Below are 19170 nucleotides of genomic sequence, written 5' to 3'. Positions count from 1 at the left end.
GTATCAAAGGACGACAATATGAAAGATAAAAAAAACAATCTATACTGACAAGGATCGCTGATTGAGTACCATATTTTCTTGAGTATAGTGTGCATCCCCTCTAGCTGATTCAGTATTTTGGAAAAAACAACAAATATTATGCGCAGAAAGCAGAAAAAAAATACACCGTTCCCCTTCAGCGAATTCCGGGAAACGAACAGGTGATGAGAAACATGGTCAGTACAAATTTGAAATTTGAGATAAAAAATCACCAGACATGTTGATCTACCGTTTAAATTGTATTTTTTGTTCTGCTAGGCATTGTTTTACACCAAGGGATAAAGATTACCTTGTGTATTTTCTCGTAAACTAAGCCGGAAATAGCAATCATAATTATAATTATAACCCTAAGCAAAGTAGATGATCGCTATTGTCAGTTATTTTTTTTCACATGGAACCAGTTTGACTAGTCACCGGAATCATCAAACTATAACAAATATGAATTTTAACGAGTCAAAGTATGACATTTATGATATATGAATCCATTCTCTGTCAACTAAAGTTTGTTTCAAGGCGTCAATAACGGTAATCTGACCATGGTTGCTGTTAATAACAGTGAGTTGTGCGATCTTTTGATGGCTCCACACACGATTTCGGAAATTAATTTAAACAATATTAAAAGGAATTTTTAATAAAATTTATGAAATAAGTTGCAAGCATAAGTCCAGATATTCATAGAACACTTTTTATAGCCAGACTGTTATTACATTATTAATTTGCGTACTTCAGTATGGATTTGTTGACATGATATTTCCGGTGTTACGTGCTCCCGGTAATGTCTTTCCGTTGGGGGAAAAAACATCAAAACTCATTATGGCATGTATAATGCGCACCCTCTTCAACACAGCTGTGTTTTTTGGGGAAAAAGTGTGCACTATACTCAAGAAAGTATGGTAAATAAATCAGAGTAAATACACAAGCAGCTTAGCTAAGCAACTGTATAACAGTAATAAATTGCGAGGTAGCTAAATCAATACTTTGACAAGATATCAACAAGATGCATAAACGACCATTTAAGTCAGCTGCGACTAATTAATACCTGAGTTAATTAACTCACAACTCTAATGAGTGAATAACCTTGTCTTGGTTAATTAGCGGGAAATTAACATAGAGGGTCTATCCCTAAATTAAGTCCCTTGGACAATAAAATAGAAGAGAACGTATGAATATCAAATAGACTAATAGACTAAAGACTCAGCCCGTTTGACTAAGAAAGGAAATTCTAAAATTCCCAAAAAGCTATACAATCATAGGAAGGTTGGCTATCCACGGATTACTAGAAAAATAGAGAATGAAGCAAGCCGACCTGTAAAACAGCCGAACGAATCCTGGGAGGAAAGACACAAGATCCTGACTCAGGTATATATACTAGTGCGTGGACCTCGGATAGGTCAATCTCTCCTGGTCAGCCAGGGAATACTTTAGCCTGGGTGCTTAGCCCAGGTGTGTTTCTTAACATAGGAAAAACATGAAAAAATATGAATAGCAAACTAACTTCTATATCCATACGAAAGATGTAAGTATCAAAATAAAGCGCTGAACATAAGCTATCCAACTGTATCATTAAAGATTTACAAGGTATGTACAAGTTAGAGGAGGCCAAAATGATCATAAATACATAAAAATATCTGTGAGTACATAGACTATTCCCCTAATATTTGAAAATAATTGTAACAAAAAACATTTTCAACATATGAATAAGGTGAGTGAGTTTGATTTTACGCCGCTTTTAGCAATATTCCTGCAATATCACGGCAGGGGACACCAGAAATGGGCTTCACACATTGTACCCACTTCAGGAATCGAACCCGGGTCTTTGGCGTGACGAGCGAACGCTTTAACCACTCGGCTACCCGACCGCCCCCATATGAATAAGGTAGCAAGTACACAAGTATATAGGTACATCCAGGCAATTTATGGCAAAAGTGCGCCATTAAATCACAAGAGAATGAAACATAAGTGTAAATAATTCTCAACAAGAAAATGCAAATGACACTGTACAAAGGGTTGAAACAATGACACAACTGCTCATTATCAACAATGCAAATGAACACTAGAAGTAGACAGTGCTTCTCACCAAGTTCCACATCAAGGGTGGTCAAGTTGTTTACAAAAGTTGATCAAGCAGTTATGACAGTCGCCAACAATGTATGATGGCGTCTTTGTTCTTAGTAACCTTGTCAAACAATCTTAAAATTACAAGCAAAACACTGCTCACCCACGTCGTGAATATGTCCATTTGTGACGAATACATAAGACCAATTATTTACGTTAAAAGAATTTTGCTAACTCATGTAAAAAAAACTTGAAGGCTGTACAATCATTGCAGGAGACTTGACCTGTCTCATTTGAATATGCCTTATTTGTCAAGTTAAGTTTGTGAAGATAGAAAATAATATTATTTAATCAAACTGCTATCAACCCCATACTATATCATGAAATTCTAAGTCTTCAGTCTACAGCTGATTGCTGATAGTTCAAAAGTTGGGCTACTCACATTAATCTCATGACGCATTTAAGACTAGGAGTCAACAGTGTCGTTAATTTGGTGACGCATTAATTTCATGATTTAAGGTATATATTATCTGATGTCACATATCTACATCACATATGCTCTGATATATTAGTATATTTATTTCAAGCCATTGTCTGTTTCTCATTAATTGTATCTGTGACACAGTGGATGCCTGCAATTCATTATATGTATGACACCATGCAATCATGTGCAGCATCAGACTCAGACCAAGTAATATTCAGGTAACAGACAAGTACCAGCTCACAGACACACAGCAGAACTATATTCAGGTAACAGACAAGTACCAGCTCACAGACACATAGCAGAACTATATTCAGGTAACAGACAAGTACCAGTTCACAGACACACAGCAGAACTATATTCAGGTAACAGACAAGTACCAGCTCACAGACACACAGCAGAACTATATTCAGGTAACAGACAAGTACCAGTTCACAGACACACAGCAGAACTATATTCAGGTAACAGACAAGTACCAGCTCACAGACACACAGCAGAACTATATTCAGGTAACAGACAAGTACCAGCTCACAGACACACAGCAGAACTATATTCAGGTAACAGACAAGTACCAGTTCACAGACACACAGCAGAACTATATTCAGGTAACAGACAAGTACCAGCTCACAGACACACAGCAGAACTATATTCAGGTAACAGACAAGTACCAGCTCACAGACACACAGCAGAACTATATTCAGGTAACAGACAAGTACCAGCTCACAGACACACAGCAGAACTATATTCAGGTAACAGACAAGTACCAGCTCACAGACACACAGCAGAACTATATTCAGGTAAAAGACAAGTACCAGCTCAGACACACAGCAGAACTATATCCATGTAACAGACAAGTACCAGCTCACAGACACACAGCAGAACTATATTCAGGTAACAGACAAGTACCAGTTCACAGACACATAGCAGAACTATATTCAGGTAAAAGACAAGTACCAGCTCACAGACACACAGCAGAACTATATTCAGGTAACAGACAAGTACCAGCTCAGACACACAGCAGAACTATATTCAGATAACAGACAAGTACCAGCTCACAGACACACAGCAGAACTATATTCAGGTAACAGACAAGTACCAGTTCACAGACACACAGCAGAACTATATTCGGGTAACAGACAAGTACCAGCTCAGACACATAGCAGAACTATATTCAGGTAACAGACAAGTACCAGCTCACAGACACACAGCAGAACTATATTCAGGTAACAGACAAGTACCAGCTCACAGACACACAGCAGAACTATATTCAGGTAAAAGACAAGTACCAGCTCAGACACACAGCAGAACTATATTCAGGTAACAGACAAGTACCAGCTCACAGACACACAGCAGAACTATATTCAGGTAACAGACAAGAACCAGCTCAGACACACAGAACTATATTCAGGTAAAAGACAAGTACCAGCTCACAGACACACAGAACTATATTCAGGTAAAAGACAAGTACCAGCTCAGACACACAGCAGAACTATATTCAGGTAACAGACAAGTACCAGCTCACAGACATACAGCAGAACTATATTCAGGTAACAGACAAGTACCAGTTCACAGACACACAGCAGAACTATATTCATGTAACAGACAAGTACCAGCTCACAGACACACAGCAGAATTATATTCAGGTAACAGACAAGTACCAGCTCAGACACACAGCAGAACTATATTCAGGTAACAGACAAGTACCAGTTTGAACACACAGCAGAACTATATTCAGGTAACAGACAAGTACCAGCTCACAGACACACAGCAGAACTATATTCAGGTAACAGACAAGTACCAGCTCACAGACACACAGCAGAACTATATTCAGGTAACAGACAAGTACCAGTTCACAGACACATAGCAGAACTATATTCAGGTAAAAGACAAGTACCAGTTCACAGACACACAGCAGAACTATATTCAGGTAACAGACAAGTACCAGCTCACAGACACACAGCAGAACTATATTCAGGTAACAGACAAGTACCAGCTCACAGACACACAGCAGAACTATATTCAGGTAACAGACAAGTACCAGTTCGAACACACAGCAGAACTATATTCAGGTAACAGACAAGTACCAGCTCACAGACACACAGCAGAACTATATTCAGGTAACAGACAAGTACCAGCTCACAGACACACAGCAGAACTATATTCAGGTAACAGACAAGTACCAGCTCACAGACACACAGCAGAACTATATTCAGGTAACAGACAAGTACCAGCTCACAGACACACAGCAGAACTATATTCAGGTAACAGACAAGTACCAGCTCACAGACACACAGCAGAACTATATTCAGGTAACAGACAAGTACCAGCTCACAGACACACAGCAGAACTATATTCAGGTAACAGACAAGTACCAGATCACAGACACACAGCAGAATTATATTCAGGTAACAGACAAGTACCAGCTCAGACACACAGCAGAACTATATTCAGGTAACAGACAAGTACCAGTTTGAACACACAGCAGAACTATATTCAGGTAACAGACAAGTACCAGCTCACAGACACACAGCAGAACTATATTCAGGTAACAGACAAGTACCAGCTCACAGACACACAGCAGAACTATATTCAGGTAAAAGACAAGTACCAGCTCAGACACACAGCAGAACTATATTCAGGTAACAGACAAGTACCAGCTCACAGACACACAGCAGAACTATATTCAGGTAACAGACAAGAACCAGCTCAGACACACAGAACTATATTCAGGTAAAAGACAAGTACCAGCTCACAGACACACAGAACTATATTCAGGTAAAAGACAAGTACCAGCTCAGACACACAGCAGAACTATATTCAGGTAACAGACAAGTACCAGCTCACAGACATACAGCAGAACTATATTCAGGTAACAGACAAGTACCAGTTCACAGACACACAGCAGAACTATATTCATGTAACAGACAAGTACCAGCTCACAGACACACAGCAGAACTATATTCAGGTAACAGACAAGTACCAGCTCAGACACACAGCAGAACTATATTCAGGTAACAGACAAGTACCAGTTTGAACACACAGCAGAACTATATTCAGGTAACAGACAAGTACCAGCTCACAGACACACAGAACTATATTCAGGTAAAAGACAAGTACCAGCTCAGACACACAGCAGAACTATATTCAGGTAACAGACAAGTACCAGCTCACAGACATACAGCAGAACTATATTCAGGTAACAGACAAGTACCAGTTCACAGACACACAGCAGAACTATATTCATGTAACAGACAAGTACCAGCTCACAGACACACAGCAGAACTATATTCAGGTAACAGACAAGTACCAGCTCACAGACACACAGCAGAACTATATTCAGGTAACAGACAAGTACCAGCTCACAGACACACAGCAGAACTATATTCAGGTAACAGACAAGTACCAGCTCAGACACACAGCAGAACTATATTCAGGTAACAGACAAGTACCAGCTCACAGACACACAGCAGAACTATAGTCAGGTAACAGACAAGTACCAGCTCACAGACACACAGCAGAACTTTATTCAGGTAACAGACAAGTACCAGCTCACAGACACACAGCAGAACTATATTCAGGTAACAGACAAGTACCAGCTCACAGACACACAGCAGAACTTTATTTAGGTAACAGACAAGTACCAGTTCACAGACACACAGCAGAACTAATATTTAGACTAAAGTCTAACGGCCATTTCCCAGCAACTAACCTGACATGTCACATATAGAATATTAATTACCAGTAAACAAGTTAGAACATTATCTCTTGCTGGGAGTTCCATCTTGTATTTATTATCGATATCTTGTATTCATCTTAGTGCTCTCAAAAGATATTGGTATGTATTTTCAATCTACAATGTAACAACTGTTTGATAGACATTTCTTAGAAGTTAACAGATGGCAAAGTAGACACAATTTATGGATAACAACTTCTTTATTTTTACTATAAAGGCGACGCTTGACAACAGTATAAGGATCAATTCCGAAATGTCGCCTATACAGTCAAATAAAGAAGTTGTTATCCATATATTACGTCGACTTTACAATGTAACACAGCTAATGATAAGATGTGGATGGTGAACTTCCTTATTTCAACAGCTGTATCTTATTTTCCAGTACACATCTTCCTGGGATGACCACCCTCCTACAGACCAACCAGTGGTCAATGGTGCGAGATGGTGTACAGCCATTGAAAACCCACTACATCTATTCCCATCTGTTCCTACTCCCAACTATGCTTTTATGTTATAGTGAATAAGCATGCACTCATGGGTGTTCATGGCGCAATAGAAAGTCCATAATTATTATTACTGTTGAAGATGGTAGCAAACGCCATGTCAGCTGTCTGTCTTCCAAAGAGTGTTGTGTGGGTTGTGTGGGTGACTTGCGCTTTATAGAATATTTCAGTTAATGTTGAAGGGAATCTCAATAAGACACAGCATGTAGACATTCACACCCACAACTATAGATATGATGCTGACAGACAAAAGGATTATAATCTGGGAGATTCTTGGATTCGAACAAATGATCAGCTGATCCTGGTAGAAAAGGGGAGCAACTCTGAATCTTAAACAAATCAGCCCCCATGCCCTGAGAATCTGCACAGACCCAGAACCACAGATTGCTTTAAATCCATCTGCTCATGTAGAAACAGCCTACCTGATGATGTCGTTACCCCTGTTGGCGAAGGCGTCGCCGCTGCTGCTCATCCTCTCCAAGGAGGCCTCACTAGAGTGGAGGGTAGGGTTGTTCTTGGCCAGGCAGGACAGCACACTGGCCACTACCTGCATCAGGCTGGCTGCTAGCGGGTCGTAGGGGAGCTTCTGCTCCACTGTACCACTAGGAGTGGGGCAATCTTCAGGTAGCAGCAGCTGGGACACAACAAGGAGTGAGATAAGAGATTTGTACCGATTTTGTCTCTTATGGCTCTAGAGACATATTGTCTGTGAAAACATATGGGAAAGGTAGACGAGATATTGGGATGAATATAATCATAGAAATTAGTTTTAGGAGCCCTGAAATCTGTTCTGCTTGTCGCTGTTTTGTTTATTTCTTGATTAATGCGACACTCAGCAATATTCCAGCCACATGAAGGCAGTCTGTAAATAATCAAGTCAGGACAAGTCAGTGATTGACATCATGAGCATCAATCTATGCAAATGGGATATTATGACATGCATCAACCAAATCAGTGAGCCTGACCACCCGATCCCATTAGTCGCCTCTTAAGGACTAGAGGACTGGTACCAAACGCTGTACTGCCTCATAGTTCTCATACATTTGTACAGCAATAATGAGTTACGGTTAGATAGAGGTTAAAATCTCCTTGACAAATTTCATCTTGTGCACTAAAAACATATTACATTAAAAAAATTGATAAAAAATAAATAGAATCTACACTGAAAATATCCAAAACACAACATTCATTTTAGATTTGGGCAGAGACCACATAAAACTAAACTCTCAACATTCAGTGTTCCTAAACAGAGGAGCAGAGAATGCTGGCACTGAAATACAAACTACAAAATCTATATCATTCCAATTGTGAATGTGCATTGTCAAATGAAAAGGAGTGGGTTCTATGATTTGATTGTTTGAAAAACAGGATGAAATGGAATTTGAAGCCAGGAAAGCTTTGGCACATGAATATTTTTCTTGAAAAGCATCTTATTTTTACCAAAACATGCCAGTTGGCATGGCAAGAGGATATCACATTAATCAAATATTAAGTTGGATAAATATTTATCCCAACAACTTTGATAAAGGCTTTTTCCACATTTTGCTATCCGGCATGTGACTTTTTACAACTGAAACCTCCAGCTAAAACTGTTGATTCCAAGTGAAATTTCATGGCATGAATTACACGAATAAACTCACAAATCTGAAAACACACAATGTTTATCTCGTAAGTCAAAGCCAACTTACGGAGAGCTGATGTATCAGATGATCCGCAAGGACTCCCAGCTTGTTGCTGAACAACATGTAGTGACAATTCTCAAAACATCCCTTACATGCCAGGCGGTAAGCGTCGCAGGTCTGACACAGAGATCTGAAAAGTACACAACAGGGCTCCAGATAGGTTTTCGGCATCAGGCGTACTTGCTCTTTATTATTTCAAAGTAGGAGTACTGGCAAAACTAGAAGAGTACACTTAGATAACTGAATGGAATTTAATGGCTTAATCTTGTATTTCATTTTAGATATGCACCACAGCATTGCTACTCTCTCTCAATAAACAATAAGTGATACTTTTTTCGTTGTAGATGTTTGTCTCTTGTATAATGCATACCCCCCTCTAGGGTATTCAGTATTGATGGGGAAACAAATTTGAGTATTATGAGCTGAAATGTTTTCAATTGTATCCCTTCAGCAAACACATCTAACAAATTTGGTCAATACAAATTTGAAACTTGGGATAAAACATCTCTAGACAAGATGATTTTAAAAAGTATTTCCAGTCCTACTAGGCATTTTTTCATATGCAGAGATTAAGATTACTGTATGTATTTTCAGCTGTAAACACGTTTTCTCACTATCTACAGCATTCGATTAAAAATTATACAATAACATAACTTTAAAGAATTTTTATGCAATGATTGAAAGAATTGTACCTGAAACTATTATTTTATGAGGAATACTATATTCCAATATTGTGTTATTTTAGTTGCAGCTTCTACTATATCTATTTAAAATACTAATAACCATACGTGTAGCAGTAACTTTGGTACAGCTGATCTTTATGGCCGGATATTTTTTACGTATGGAACAACATAATCAGTCACCGTCAAAGCTCCAGCCCTTGTGAAAACTCCATGTAACATTCTGTATAACAGTCAAACTACAACAAATATGACTTTTAACAAGTCAAAGTATGGCATTTGATCTATGTATCCATTCCCTGTCAACTGAAGTTTGTTTCAAGGGTCAATAATGGTCATCTGACCGTGGTTGCTGTATACCATGGAGAGTTGTACGATCTACATGATCTACCAATCACTTCACACACGATTTCGCCAATATTAATGTAAACAATACTAAAAGAAATTTTGAATGAAATTATTAAAATAGGTTACAAACATAAGTCCAGATAGACAATGAACACTTTTTTGTAACCAGACAATGAAATTACATAATTAATTTGCGTACTTCCGTACAAATTTGTTGACATGGTATTTTCAGTGAGCTCACGGTAATGTCTTTGCATTGGGGGAAAAAACATCAAAACTCTTTATGGAATGTATAATGCACACCCCCTTCACACAGCTGGTTTTTTTTTTAAAAGTATGCTGCTTGAAATCAGCATATAATTTTTGGGAAATATGTCTATAAATGAATGTGAGACCATACATGTATGCTGTGATGTGTATCTGATACATTTTCTAAATTATCCCCCACTGTATCCTGCATATTTTACTCCATACATACACCGATATGGCCTTCAAGTGTAGCCCTGCACAATCAAACTCACAAATCTTTTGTATCACTGCATGAACCTTGTGTTTTAAAAGGTTCATTTTTGTCTTTTAGTTTCTACAATTGCTGCAGTCTGTGCCAAAATTGTTTGAGCCTACTTGCCTGAACTTTGCTCAAAGCATCATTTTCAGCAGATTTTACTGTTATTACATGGACTGTTATCAGCTGAGCAAACAGAACTTATTGAGATTCTTGGGCTTAGTGGCTTCATTGCAGACAGCTGTTGAAGCATGCATGAGTATGAGTACAAATTTATCATTTTGTATAAGAAATTGTTCACTGGATCAATATTTACCAATATGACAATGAGCTTCACGTAAGTTAAATGGCTGGCATACAGTCTAAGGGAGATAACTTTCCAAGCCATTCACAGGACCACATGCTCAAATAATTATTCAAACACATAAATAAAAACATTATAACTGATAAAATATTCAAAATAATTCAAGTTTCAACATTAATCTTTTCTTCATTTTGATTCACAATAAAGCACCTGTTCTTAGTCACATTCAAGGACAAAACATCACTTGTCCTTGGGATACATGGTCCAATACTTTTTCAGTGGACTCCAGAAATATTTTAGAAATATGCATTGAATTTGAGCCACTCTATTGAAAAGAATATAGATTTAACCACTACAAAGCTTAACTTTGATACATTTCTGACCATTGGTGCGAAAGAAAAACAAGCCAAAACTGCACAAGCGCTATACAGATTTTTAGAGAATCGTCGGTGTACCCCGGTATGTATTGTAGGCTGAGTTGCTGCATCACAGTACAAGTGTGATCCTACTCACTTCTGGGGTATGACTGGAGGGAGAGAGACTGTAGAGTCATCGATGGTCTGGAGGAGACGGCTCAGCGTGGTCAGCCCTCCCAGCACCCGGTAACTCACTTGATCCAAGACAGACTGAAACATGGGATAGAGGCCTTTACAGTCGGTGACTAATGTAAGTTACTCCAGTCAGTACTACCGCTGCTATATCATGGCAGCCTATAAACAGCCAGGTCTGGTCCAGACAAACCAGTGGTTGATTGCATAATTGAAAATTTTACAATAAATTGTATATTTACATACTTGACCGATTTCACATTCCTCTTTACTCTTCGATCCTGGCGTGGAAACATCCTAGTACCAAGTTTCCAGCTTCAAAAAACAACTCACCCAAACACTTGACTGGGAACCCGGAGAAATTAAAAGAACAAATAAATAACTTCAAGTATTTATTGATATATACAGGAGACGAGATCCGGGACAGTAGTACATGAAGTATCCTTATCTGCGCTGAAGGGCTGATGTGAGCTGTTGAGCAACCCAAGTGGACTAAGTGATGCAGACCTTGGACATTGGCAACCGAGATGTCCCGCAGATAATGAGACACAAAGACCATGTCAGGCTTCCAAAAGCATCCTTCCATGATCGCTGAGAGTGCAATTGCTGAGCATGAGGGTTGGATTCAACCAGAGATGGTCAACCCTCATAGTGGTAAGCTCTTAGGGTGATAGAGCGCATCCAAAAGGAGATAATGGTCCGCCACACCTCAGAAGTTGCAAAGGTATGAAGAGACACTTGTGGGAACGACGTAATACCTGGGAAGCCTCAGAAGCAGGTAAATCCTCAAAGCCACCAAAAGAAGATGAAGGCTGTTGGTGGTCATCACCTTCTACAGGACCTGAGGGAGGAGGCCAGTCGGAGGATAGGCATAAGCGTGGAGACCTTCCCATAAGACGGCTAGGGCGTTGTCGTCCAAGCTTGCTGGTCCGGAATGTGGGGAGATGAATATCAGTAGCTGACTGTTCAACTGGGTGGCAAACAGGTCGAGGTCTGAGGCTCCAAAAAAGCGGCAAATCCAGAGAAAGACTTGTGGTTGGAGTTGCCACTTCGTCCGGGAGGTCTCCACAAGACGGCTAGGGCGTTGTCGTCCAAGCTTGCTGGTCCGGAATGTGGGGAGATGAATATCAGTAGCTGACTGTTCAACTGGGTGGCAAACAGGTCGAGGTCTGAGGCTCCAAAAAGGCAGCAAATCCAGCAAAAGACTTGGTGGAGTTGCCACTTCGTCCGGGAGGTCTCCACAAGACGGCTAGGGCGTTGTCGTCCAAGCTTGCTGGTCCGGAATGTGGGGAGATGAATATCAGTAGCTGACTGTTCAACTGGGTGCCAAACAGGTCGAGGTCTGAGGCTCCAAAAAGGCAGCAAATCCAGCAAAAGACTTGCAGGTGGAGTTGCCACTTCGTCAGGGATGAGTGCTCGGGGCAGGATAAGGCATCTGCTATTACATTCTCTGGATTCCTGGAATGTGTCTGGCTCAAACCAGTATATGAAGAGAGTTGACCACGTGGAAAAACTGAATTGTCAATCTGAGAAAGGAAGCTGACTTGGTCGAATCCATCTTGTTGACGTACCAGATAACAGATGCATTGTCCAACTGGATCATGACTCAAGACGAGTGAAAGAGTCGCCCAATGAGTGATGTTGGGAATTAACGCCTTGAATTCCAGATTGTTGATGTGTAAAGGCCAAATCCACATTTGCACTTATATCAGTGAAAATCGACTTAGGTGGGAGAATAAGAGTGGCCGAAGAAGGGCTAGAGACTCAATCCAGAGCCCTGATCATCCTTAGAGACACTACGAGGTAAGCCCAGTTCATCAGCAATCCAGTAAAGCATGACTGAAGGGTCAACATGGTACAGTATTAAACTGGTGCTTGGTCCATGAACACAGTGGTGATAGTAGTGATGCATGGGATGTGTTGGGGTGAGTTGTTTTTTTAAGCTGGAAACTTGGTTCTTGGATGTTTCCTTGCCAGGATCGAAGAGTAAAGAGGAAATCATAGTGTGAGATAGGATACGTTTAAAAATTAAATGTTACAATCCACTGTGGTAGTTAATACTGGTATGAAACACCATCCAGGTAACACGTTTCAGATTCTAATCAGCTTTTACAACAAGCATGGGATACTGGTGACCTTTTATTTATATCCCTGACTCCCACCAAGGCTTATTACAGTAAATGGTGACATATTTGGAAATGGTGTTCTGTCAGGTTACTGGTGATGAATAGAATTGTGTGTCCTACCCTAGAACAATGTTTCACCTTTATTAAACATTATAAATGCATAAATACATTCAAGTGAGGAAGCCAGATTTCCAGTTGTTTTGAAACAAATTGCTTCAATAACACATCTTGAAAAGTAAAACAACCTGTAACCATGGTAATCTTATGGGAAACCTAAGCTATTTATTTAATGATGGAATTACCACGAGGGTCACCTCATCATTCATATATTTAAGCTAACACTGATTAATTACATCCAGTGAGAAGATAAAATGGTATGTGGATGCTGCTTGTACCTTCCTCTCCAGGATGCGAGTGAGTTCCCCGACAGCTCGGTCTGTAGCGGAGACTCTACTGGTGGGCCAGGGGCCGCGGTCCTGCGTCATCAGGTACTTGTTCAAGTCCTTTATCACCTTCTGCAACCTGCAGGGAAACATGGAATCATCAGTATCATTTGTTTGTTTGTTTGTTTGTTGTTTAATTCCGCACTCAGCAATATTCCAGCTATATGACGGCAGTTTGTAAATAATCGAGTCTGGACCAGACAGTGCAGTGATTGACATCATGAACATTGATCCACACAATTGGGATACGATGACATGTATCAACCAAGTCAGCGAGCCTGACCAGTCGATCCCATAAGTCACCTCTTTCGACAAGCATAAACGTCTTTTACGACAAGCATGGGTTGCTGAAGACCTATTCTACCCCGGATCTTCACGGGTCATCAGTATCATAATCCTGCCCAATGTTGCCGTACTACAATAACTCACTGCCTTCAGACAAACATGTAGGTTAGGCCACAATAAAAGAATTACATGATTTACATCCGAATTTGTCAAAAATATGAGTGGGGTCACCATATATTTTTAATATTTAAAAAAAAACTGCACAAGGCAATTGGGTACCAAAAACACACACCAGGCAGTTGGGTACATTGACTGTTGACAGACCTGCCTGATAGTACTATGAATGTAGTTTATTTCATCAAGTAAAGAAAAACAGGAACACAGTTATTTTCTTTGTTTGTCGATACTTGGTGACAATAAAATTATGTTAGGCCCAGATGAAAATCTAATGATGAGGTGATTATGGCCTTATATTTTATATCATGGACGCAGCATGGTTAAGTCAGTGACAAGTGGTCTGGGTTGTCTACTTACTTAGCTTTATGTTCAGAATCAGCTGTCTGTTGTTTGTTGGCCAGTGTCCCTTCATATTCCAGACCGCTGAAATCACAGAAAGTAGCGATACTAACAGTGACATGGAATCCAGTACTTGTGACAATGATAAGGAGGGTCTTTCAAAATGCAATCGACATTTGATGAGGTAGGATTTGTTTAGAAACATGTCAGTGTATAGAGGTAACCATGCCTCATAAACTGATAATGATATAGCCATGTTGTACAAAAACCTGACAGTTGTCAAAACAGGACCCAATCCTAAAGAAGGTACATACCAACTTTAATGACAGGTGCATAAAAACACTTTGAGAAAGTGCAATCAAAACTTTTTGTAATTGTTTTCTTTCACATGACCTTCACCTTTGATCTTCATGACATGACCCAAAGAGAATTCCTCATGGCCATTTGCAAGAAGTCAATGGAAGAATAACCATTATTCTTTGTGTTGCAGACATTAGATAAATCATTGGTGACGGCAGTGGTAGTCAAATTCCAACAAAACTTTAAAGCAGTCCCGTTTCATGATTAAGCGGCAGTTAGAAGCTGTAGTATCCATTAGGTGAGGTGAAATTGGGTTTAACGTTGCATCCAAGACTATTGCACTTACATAGCGACGTGCATGCAGTGTGTGTGTGTGTGTGTGTGTGTGTGTGTGTGTGTGTGTGTGTGTGTGTGTGTGTGTGTGTGTGTGTGTGTGTGTGTGTGTGTGTGTGTGTGTGTGTGTGTGTGTTTGTTTGTTTGTTTGTGTGTGTGTTTGTGTGTGTGTGTATGTGTGTGTGTTAGTCCGGACTGATGCCGATTTATAGTGCTAGCATGCTAACATGAATACCCCACTCAGAAACAGTACACTGACTCCAGGTGCACCAATCCTTGTTTTATCCCCTTAATGCCAAGCGTCAGACAGGATAACAACAAGTACTATCTATTAATGTCTTTTGGTATGACGCAGCCGGGGATCAAACCCCGGACTTGCCTCTCTCCTGGCAGGTGCTCTACCACTGAACCATGGAGGCAGAGTAGACTTAACCTTACAGGAACAGACACTTAACTGATTTTAGTCAATAGACCTGATAATGATGTGTAGAGCTTGTAATTACTATAATTCCTTATACACCTGAGCTATGGAGTATGTATCTAGCCTTGTCTATGGGACTAGCGGCAATTTGTACTCCTCGCTCACCGTGACGTCATCCTCTGCCGAAGCTTCTTGCATCGCTTCCTCAGGGACTTCTGCCTCTCCTTCTCCGTCACAATCTTGGGGTGGTTGCTGTTGTCGGGAGCATCCACGATGTGCTTCAGGTTGAAAGTTTCCTACAACAGACACTCTGGGTCAGTGACTGGAAATGAGCAGGGTAGTACGACATTTCCTTCTGTACTGGAAATCTTTCTTTTGGTTAAACAAAACTGGATAAACAGAACATCATTACAGCTTTCTGTTATTTGACAAGAACGTGCATTTACATGCTCCCCTCAGTTTGTTATGTGCAGCAACATTCCATGAAGAATGTCATTCAGTGCTATGATGTAAAGCAGCGAGGTTACAAACAATGACTTCACAGTGTAAAGTACTTTGCAGCACTAGGAAATGAATTCCCTTTTTGTTTGATATGTTATGCTATGATACAATTGAACTTCTTAACAGTTTCAAAGTACTTCCTGGAGACTTTTTACATAAATAGCATCAACATGTCATCAAGAGCATAGTGACTCATAAGGAATTAACAGTCTTCAATTTAAGTGAAAACTAAAACAGATCTGAAGTGTTATGTCAGGTATGTTATATTCAGTCACAAACAACAGAACGTTTGTGTCTTACTACTTGGTGCCCTAAGGGATATGCTTGTTTGTTCTCAAGCAAATTCCAGCTACATATAAAACAACAATCTTAGGACTGCCCTCTAGTGAATGAAGGTAGCAAAGACTTACAATTTCCTGTTTTGACATCGCAATTCCAGAGTTGTTGTCATGAAGAGCCTGCTGATGCTTCTTGCCTCTCAGATGACTCAGCAGGTACACCTCCGACGGGATCTGGTGGGTGACAAAATAGTATTGTTCACATTAAAAAATGCTTTAAAAAACATGCCTCTCATGCAATGACAACAAAAAATAGGTAAACAGGCAGACTATGTAACTTTTATGCAAAAACCTTTTCATTCATTGTTTTATGCTTGGTCAAAAATCCCAAACAAAATGAGTTCAAGGAGAGAACTGATGACATATTGTTTTCATCATGCGAGCTTAGTGTTGGAGGATTGTCGAAAGTGAGGCAGGTCACAGATGTTAATGTCTGAAAACTAAGAGCATGGGTATGATGCTGACAGATCAAGAGTTATATTCAAAATGAATCTGGGTTTCGAACCCACCTCGTACATACAAATGAGGCATCTATATACATTGTGAAAGGAAGGCAGTAAACTGACCAGATAGTTACAGATGCTGCAGAGTTTCTGCCTGTCATAGGGTGTAAGTTGTGGAGCATCATTGTGGTCCTCAGTGGAATGTCTCAGCACACTCATCACAAATGCCTTCTCTCGGATCTGCTTGAGGATCTCCTCATGTCGCTGGGAGCTCTCATCTTGCTGGAAACAGAACATAATCATTGCATTACAACATTGTAGGGTCACTTCCTACCAGTGGTGATCCGAGTTCCACTCCACCTGATATTTGCCCCATGCTGAGGTACATGCACAGTTACTCCTATAAATTGTTATCTTGTGAGGTTGAAAGCAAAACAGAATTTGAATTATATCAAAATTTTGCAAATGGCAAAAGTATGCAAAATGTGTGATATACAAAAGCTCAACACAAAATATGATAGATTGATGTTTTTTGGGGAAATATATTACATGGAGATTTTATCATCGTAAATGGTCAAAGGGAAGTAACTCTTGTCTTTCCCAAAATGAAGATCATGTGAAGAGAAAGATGACTGGAGACACTGGAGCCTGTGTGTGTAGTATGAATGATGTAGTATCAGAGTTAATCTAATGCTTGCTCTTACTTTCTGCTGTATTTTCTTCTGTAGCTCCTGTATGTGTTGCTGCTGCTGTGCGTTCAGGGCTGCAAGGCGTTCCTCTCGGTCTCTGAAACACAAGGACACACTCAACAACTATATCAACTGCATGTCCTGGGGTCAACCTTATCATGACAATTGTTGTTTTTCCTGCCAACATATTTCAACAGTGTCCACAGCATCTTTTTTCATCAATTAATTGAGCATCTTAGCCCTCTCCAGCCCTGACATCCATCTATACCCACTTCCTGGCCCTGACATCAATTAAACTCACTTCCTGGCACTGACATCCATCTATACTCATTTCCTGGCCCTGACATCCATCTATACTCATATCCGGGCCCTGACATCCATCTATACTCACTTCCTGGCCCTGACATCCATCTATACCCACTTCCTGGCCCTCATATCAATCTTTACCCACTTCCTGGCCCTGACATCCATCTTTACCCACTTCCTGGCCCTGACATCCATCTATACTCATATCCGGGCCCTGACATTTATCTATACTCACTTCCTGGCCCTGACATCCATCTATACTCACTTCCTGGCCCTGACATCCATCTATACTCACTTCCTGGCCCTGATATCAATCTTTACCCACTTCCTGGCCCTGACATCCATCTATACCCACTTCCTGGCCCTGACATCCATCTATACCCACATTCTTGCCCTGACAGCCATCTATACTCACTCCCTGGCCCTGACATCCATCTATACTCACTTCCTGGCCCTGACATCCATCTATACTCACTTCTCCTTCGCCCTGACAGCCTCCAGCCTCTCCTTCTCACGGACAAGCTGCTGCTGCTCTATGCGAGCATCCCGCTGTTTCCGTCTTTCCTGCATATCCAGCAACCGGGCTTTCCTCTCCGCCTCCAGCGCCCGGCGACGCTCCTCCACAGCTGCCTCCTTGGCCTGCTTCTCCTCGACCTTCCTCTGACGCTCCTCCTGTAACCACATGCCAACAGTTCACAGAATCTCACCAACAGCAGTTCATAGCAATACAGTAAAAAGGATAAACAAAGGAACCCTGTCAAGAGTAAACAATTACTGCTGTAGTTAGTAATATATTACAGCTAAACTGGCCATATCACTGCGCTTTGTTATGTGGGGCGGTCGGGTAGCCTAGTGGTTAAAGCGTTAGTTCGTCACGCCGAAGACCCGGGTTCGATTCCCGATATGGGCACAATGTGTGAAGCCCATTTCTGGTGTCCCCCACCGTGATATTGCTGGAATATTGCTAAAAGCGGCGTAAAACCATAGTCACTCACACTCACTTTGTTATGGACACACAAGAGAAACCAGTACCTGATAACATCAGCAATGATCAATGCCATCAGGGTATAGAAACACACAAGCAGCCACAAGTACACTGGTCACCCATTCTGCATACAAATACCCAAATGACTGTGCAAAGTCCTGTTTGAATATTTCCTACTCCAGATCCTCCCAAGGTGAACTGGCAACTCGTTCCATACACTGTGGGCATATTTATAGAGTGAATGAGTAAGGCTTTTTTACGCCGCTTTTAGGAATATTCCAGCAATATCAAGGCAGGGGACACCAGAAATGGGCTTCACGCATTGTACCCATTTCGGGAATCAAACCAGGATCTTCGGCGTGACTAGAGAACGCTTTAACCACTAGGCTACCCGGCCACCCCCATATTTTTAGAAGTAATATATGGAGCATCCAGGCAAGTTGTATTATACTCACAATAAGATCCTGCAACCGAGCTTCTGACTCCTGATGCTTCGACATGATGTCATGTCTCTTGTTCTGGGCTTCAAGCGTGTTGATGAAAGCTATCTCATTTGCCTGCAACCAAATAAATATGAATGCTTATACAAAAATTGACACATGAAGG

At 40.6% G+C, this 19170-nt stretch overlaps 1 protein-coding gene across 1 annotated transcript in view; it reads right to left on the bottom strand.

Annotated features, from left to right (window-relative positions):
* LOC124131542 (S phase cyclin A-associated protein in the endoplasmic reticulum-like) overlaps positions 1 to 19170 on the bottom strand; it is a 121157-nt gene that overhangs the window by 83120 nt on the left and 18867 nt on the right. The window contains exons 13-23 of the mRNA XM_048398067.1: positions 19020 to 19121; positions 18055 to 18251; positions 17289 to 17370; positions 16708 to 16866; positions 16214 to 16315; positions 15468 to 15598; positions 14267 to 14332; positions 13400 to 13526; positions 10844 to 10956; positions 8500 to 8623; positions 7234 to 7445 (exon numbers count right to left, since the gene is read on the bottom strand). Coding sequence (XP_048254024.1) covers positions 7234 to 7445; positions 8500 to 8623; positions 10844 to 10956; positions 13400 to 13526; positions 14267 to 14332; positions 15468 to 15598; positions 16214 to 16315; positions 16708 to 16866; positions 17289 to 17370; positions 18055 to 18251; positions 19020 to 19121 — 1415 coding nt within the window. The remainder of the gene's footprint in view (positions 1 to 7233; positions 7446 to 8499; positions 8624 to 10843; positions 10957 to 13399; positions 13527 to 14266; positions 14333 to 15467; positions 15599 to 16213; positions 16316 to 16707; positions 16867 to 17288; positions 17371 to 18054; positions 18252 to 19019; positions 19122 to 19170) is intronic.

Source organism: Haliotis rufescens, unplaced genomic scaffold (genome assembly GCF_023055435.1).
Source record: "Haliotis rufescens isolate VD_foot unplaced genomic scaffold, xgHalRufe1.0.p SCAF_1, whole genome shotgun sequence".
Classification (NCBI taxonomy): Eukaryota; Metazoa; Mollusca; class Gastropoda; order Lepetellida; family Haliotidae; genus Haliotis; species Haliotis rufescens.
Note: the sequence above shows the minus strand (reverse complement) of the source record. Positions and strands in the feature narration are given on the sequence as shown.